This window comes from Sinocyclocheilus rhinocerous, unplaced genomic scaffold, assembly GCF_001515625.1.
Source record: "Sinocyclocheilus rhinocerous isolate Xijiao unplaced genomic scaffold, SAMN03320098_v1.1 scaffold354, whole genome shotgun sequence".
Lineage (NCBI taxonomy): Eukaryota > Metazoa > Chordata > Actinopteri > Cypriniformes > Cyprinidae > Sinocyclocheilus > Sinocyclocheilus rhinocerous.
The window spans coordinates 126189-131772 of NW_015644627.1; the positions used below are offsets into that span (position 1 = coordinate 126189).

Genomic DNA, 5584 nt, shown 5'->3' on the forward strand with positions numbered 1-5584 from the left:
CTCGCTAGAAATAACATCAAAAGTGCAAAAAGTTAGTCAGAAATATACATTTACACACAAACTGACCACCAAACGCAACTTTCAGATGCCATCTTTATTTTTTAGCTCAACCGTAACGGTCCACGGAATGGAACGCACAGGATTGTGGTATATCAAAGGCAGCGAAGGATACATCTATGCTGCCTTCAAAATTCGATCAGAAGAAGGTACCTCCGGAGACAGAAAGTAAAGCAGAATTTGGATTTGGACATGCCTTGATGCCTTCCTGTCATGGAATGTTTAGAGTTTTCGGATGCAGACCATGACAGCTTTCATTGGCCAAGGCATGTCAAACAACCAATCACAGTTCGATTCGTTCAGCGTCACGTTTCGGGGCGTGTAAAACTCTCGGACGTATTTTAAAGATTCTATGCTGCGAACTTTAAATATTTCACATACTTTTGAGAATCCAGCGTTTACTTGATCCTGATAAGCACTAGTCATCACATCTGTAAACACTACGGCTTTCTAATTTCGTGAGGGGGTTTGGCGTCACAGCATCTTTGTTTCCAGGCGGAACGTTAAAGAACGCGACACACACGTCTCCCGGAAATCCTGTATAATTCAACCAATCCGATGACGACTTCGAAACTCCTGAAGTGTTTCCACTTTTGTGTGCCATATGCATCAGACGTTTAGGCAACGTTCCGTGGGCGTGACGTCTGAGGCTGAGACTAGTCACCAGATAACACGGTCACCAGATAAACCGTAACACCAGCTGAGCCACGTAAAAGGGTGGAGACTAATGTTATTCCAACCAAGCAGGCAAAATGTCATCGCAACGCCTTTCAAAGCGTAAGAGCTTAATATTTTGCACTTAAAACCTATAACTAAACGGCAGTTCTGCCTCACATCACACAAATCCACTGCTGTATGTCATTTTAAACTGTTTCCGACGCAAAGCCGAGCTGACAAGGCTTGTGTAGCTGTGAAATACGTAAAGTTTACAAACGTTTGCTTTATGTGTATGTAATAGACTGCAAAAACAGTAAAGAGAAAATGCATTGCTGACTGGGGACAATTATATACACATATACATATTAATTCATACCATTTAATTTCATTGCACTGCTTATCCTAAACTATTTAAACTTAATAAAAAACTGTTGCACTGTCAACACTGTGGAAGAAAAGCGTATCATGCACGTGATAGCCTGGTAACAGCAGTAATACAGCATACTGTAAACATTTAACAGCCACCTGTGCACACAATAAATGATTTAAAAGACTGTCTTCTGACCTGTTGCGTCCTGTCTGAAGGATTCACCATCACCGCCTGCCGAAAACTGTTATCCACATAGGACGCCATGGTTTTCAAAACAGTCGCGCACAACAGTTAAGTCAAATAATTCAAAGCAAATCTCACAAGTGGCTTTTTAGTGATACAAACACGTTTTTATATAGCAGCAACTGCAGAGGAGAGCCTGTCCCCAGGCCACAGCCTAAGCCAGGAGCTCTCTTACTGTCCCTCGTCCCAATCCTACAAAACCAGACAGTCTGCTTTTCCTATTCCAGCCGCTGAAGCTTCAACTGTGACTTGACAGGCGATTCTGTGTTAATGAAAGGTTTTTGCAGGCAAGCGGTAGCCTACGTCTGTGTTTTACGCAGACGAGTGCTTTTTTCAGCTTTCCGTTTGTCTCCTGTTCGCTATTCTATCTTCTTCAGTTTTCCATTTTAAAACAATGTGCAATCCATGCGTTGGGTGATTGTCCATTTTAAGCCATTTGCAAAGCAGCGGAGGGTCAAAGGCAGCATTTATAAATAACGTTTTAGCGTCTAAACGCGACGGATGGTCTGCCGTCTGGGCTCGTTGTTGTAAGCCACCACCATGGTGACCGAACGCCTCAAGAGGTTTCATGGGCGAGTCCATTCAGCACAATAACGCGCCCACAGAACAATTCAGCCACAACACATAGTGCTTTGTCTCCATCCACTGGCTGAAGACGGTATTGCAAGCTTTGAGTTATTAACACTTATATAACACATTTTCTGTCATCTGGCAAATCAAAACAGTCGCAGCGAAGGATACATCTATGCTGCCTTCAAAATTCGATCAGAAGAAGGTACCTCCGGAGACAGAAAGTAAAGCAGAATTTGGATTTGGACATGCCTTGATGCCTTCCTGTCATGGAATGCTGCCTCACAAGGCAGCATTTTAGAGTTTTCGGATGCAGACCATGACAGCTTTCATTGGCCAAGGCATGTCAAACAACCAATCACAGTTCGATTCGTTCAGCGTCACGTTTCGGGGCGTGTAAAACTCTCGGACGTATTTTAAAGATTCTATGCTGCGAACTTTAAATATTTCACATACTTTTGAGAATCCAGCGTTTACTTGATCCTGATAAGCACTAGTCATCACATCTGTAAACACTACGGCTTTCTAATTTCGTGAGGGGGTTTGGCGTCACAGCATCTTTGTTTCCAGGCGGAACGTTAAAGAACGCGACACACACGTCTCCCGGAAATCCTGTATAATTCAACCAATCCGATGACGACTTCGAAACTCCTGAAGTGTTTCCACTTTTGTGTGCCACATGCATCAGACGTTTAGGCAACGTTCCGTGGGCGTGACGTCTGAGGCTGAGACTAGTCACCAGATAACACGGTCACCAGATAAACCGTAACACCAGCTGAGCCACGTAAAAGGGTGGAGACTAATGTTATTCCAACCAAGCAGGCAAAATGTCATCGCAACGCCTTTCAAAGCGTAAGAGCTTAATATTTTGCACTTAAAACCTATAACTAAACGGCAGTTCTGCCTCACATCACACAAATCCACTGCTGTATGTCATTTTAAACTGTTTCCGACGCAAAGCCGAGCTGACAAGGCTTGTGTAGCTGTGAAATACGTAAAGTTTACAAACGTTTGCTTTATGTGTATGTAATAGACTGCAAAAACAGTAAAGAGAAAATGCATTGCTGACTGGGGACAATTATATACACATATACATATTAATTCATACCATTTAATTTCATTGCACTGCTTATCCTAAACTATTTAAACTTAATAAAAAACTGTTGCACTGTCAACACTGTGGAAGAAAAGCGTATCATGCACGTGATAGCCTGGTAACAGCAGTAATACAGCATACTGTAAACATTTAACAGCCACCTGTGCACACAATAAATGATTTAAAAGACTGTCTTCTGACCTGTTGCGTCCTGTCTGAAGGATTCACCATCACCGCCTGCCGAAAACTGTTATCCACATAGGACGCCATGGTTTTCAAAACAGTCGCGCACAGCAGTTAAGTCAAATAATGCAAAGCGAGTCTCGCAAGTAGCGTTTTAGTGGTACAAAAACGTTTAAAGATCGCAGCAACTGCAGAGGAGAGCCTGTCCCCAGGCCACAACCTAAGCCAGGAGCTCTCTTACTGTCCCTCGTCCCAATCCTACAAAACCAGACAGTCTGCTTTTCCTATTCCAGCCGCTGAAGCTTCAACTGTTTTGACTTGACAGGCGCTTTTGTGTCAATTAAAGGTTTTTGCAGGCACGCGGTACGTTTATGTTTTACGCGAACGAGTGCATTTTTTTAGCATTCCGTTTGTCCCCTGCTCGCTATTCCATCTTCTTCAGTTTTCCATTTTAAAACAAATCCATGTGCAATCCATGCGTTGGCTGATTGTCCATTTTAAGCCATTTGCAAAGCAGCGGAGGGTCAAAGGCAGCATTAATAAATAACGTTTTAGCGTCTAAACGCGACGGATGGTCTGCCGTCTGGGCTCGTTGTTGTAAGCCACCACCATGGTGACCGAACGCCTCAAGAGGTTTCATGGGCGAGTCCATTCAGCACAATAACGCGCCCACAGAACAATTCAGCCACAACACATAGTGCTTTGTCTCCATCCACTGGCTGAAGACGGTATTGCAAGCTTTGAGTTATTAACACTTATATAACACATTTTCTGTCATCTGGCAAATCAAGACAGTCTGTGCACTGCTGACGACTCAAAAATAAATGAACAATTATTTTAAGCCCTTACAACTTCACAGATGTTACAATTGGGATTAAGGTTGGTTCATTGCTGGTTAGGATAGAAGAAAAGACGAGTCAGCATGATCAAAAATAGCGCGCCTTTTAGTTTTCTGAATAAATCCAGTAAATAAATCTTATGACACTTCCATGATGATGGAATTCAGTTATCTAAGACTCCACTAAAGCCTTATTTTTATATCAACAAAAGCAAACCGATTTAAAGACATAGTTTGAATATCAAATATCCCATGCCTGCTGATTTGCTTTGAAAAGTAGTTTCCTTCTACAAACAAATACTTAGTCTTTGCATTTATAAACCGTTAACATCAAATCCTGCATTACATTTATGCGTTTGGCAGATAGTTTTATCCAAAGCAACTAAGGCTATATTGCATTGAATATATATTTAATCAGCTCATGCATTCCCTGAGAATCAAACCGACCTTGCTAGCACCATGGTTTGAGATACAGAAATGCATCAAATGAAGCAAAAAAAAAAAAGCCTTATAGGTTTATATAATAAATTTATTTCATTATTAAGTTTATGGGGCCAAACATTATTTTAGGCTGCCAATTAGACAAAGAGAATACTAATACAAATACTTAATTTATGAAGGTTAGAAGTAACATGTTTGTTTGTTTGTAGATTTACACACTCGACTTCAAATATATTGTGGATTCCTTCATTCATTCATTCATTCATTCATTCAATCAATCAGCCTTTTGTCAGCTGCATTATTTGTCTGTAGGCTATTTATTTATTATTAATTTGATTTAAATTAATGTATTAGTCAAGAAGAAAACTATACATCAGATGTATGGTTTTAATTGTATAAGCCATGTACTAAATAAAATCCGTGTTGACTGACTTTAGTTTAATAAATAATCCGTATAAGTAAGTTAGCATGCCTATAATACATCTAAACACTTGTTTAGTGGAGACCAACCGCTCCATGGCAACGGCGCGTGAGCGAGCGAGTGACAGATTGACCTCCCGCCCAGGGCTTGTTGTACAGTGATGAGATGCGCTTACTGATATTTCAAAGATCTGCCAACAGTTTTAAGACCAAGGCAGCCTAAACAAAGTGAAGATGATGAAGAAGGTACAAGAAGCAGACAGAGAAACTCAGAGTTCGCCTGGACAGAGAATACTGTTCACAGGTAACGTATTCAGGCCTATGAACGACTCTGAATTATATTTTAGTATGACACTATAAGTTTACGAATGTGAATAGTGATCTTTTGTTGGTGCCATGAAGGTCCAGACGGCATTGAAGATTTCCGTCCCAGGTTGGACTATTTCCCCCGCAGCATTGGAATCGGCCTGTTATCTCCAGATGCCACGAGTGATCTCAACTACCTCTTCCGGCCTGCAGCACACGCGACCCCGCCGTTACCGAAACACTGCTACGTCGGAGAAGTGGGCTGGGGTCTGCAGTACTCCACTGCACTCAACAGACGAACTGTCATCAACTGCAAACAATATGAGGTTATTATATAGGCTACATGTACTTACAATTTCTTTTGGCAAAAACAATGGTAAGATCGATCGATCGATCGATCCCT

At 41.6% G+C, this 5584-nt stretch overlaps 2 protein-coding genes across 5 annotated transcripts in view; one reads left to right on the forward strand and one right to left on the reverse strand.

The window, feature by feature from the left end:
* LOC107758567 (rap guanine nucleotide exchange factor 2-like) overlaps window positions 1-1792 on the reverse strand; it is a 122359-nt gene extending 120567 nt beyond the window's left edge. For 3 of the 4 annotated variants that reach the window (XM_016576337.1, XM_016576336.1, XM_016576334.1), the window contains exon 1: window positions 1280-1792. In XM_016576337.1, the coding sequence (XP_016431823.1) occupies window positions 1280-1348 (69 nt within the window). In that variant the 5' untranslated portion in view covers window positions 1349-1792. The remainder of the gene's footprint in view (window positions 1-1279) is intronic. The other variant, XM_016576335.1, reaches the window with a different exon arrangement.
* An 842-nt stretch (window positions 1793-2634) lies between these two features.
* LOC107758563 (uncharacterized protein C4orf45-like) overlaps window positions 2635-5584 on the forward strand; it is a 4298-nt gene continuing 1348 nt past the window's right edge. The window contains exons 1-3 of the mRNA XM_016576329.1: window positions 2635-2749; window positions 5077-5179; window positions 5278-5507. Of these exons, the coding sequence (XP_016431815.1) occupies window positions 5110-5179; window positions 5278-5507 (300 nt within the window). The 5' untranslated portion in view covers window positions 2635-2749; window positions 5077-5109. The remainder of the gene's footprint in view (window positions 2750-5076; window positions 5180-5277; window positions 5508-5584) is intronic.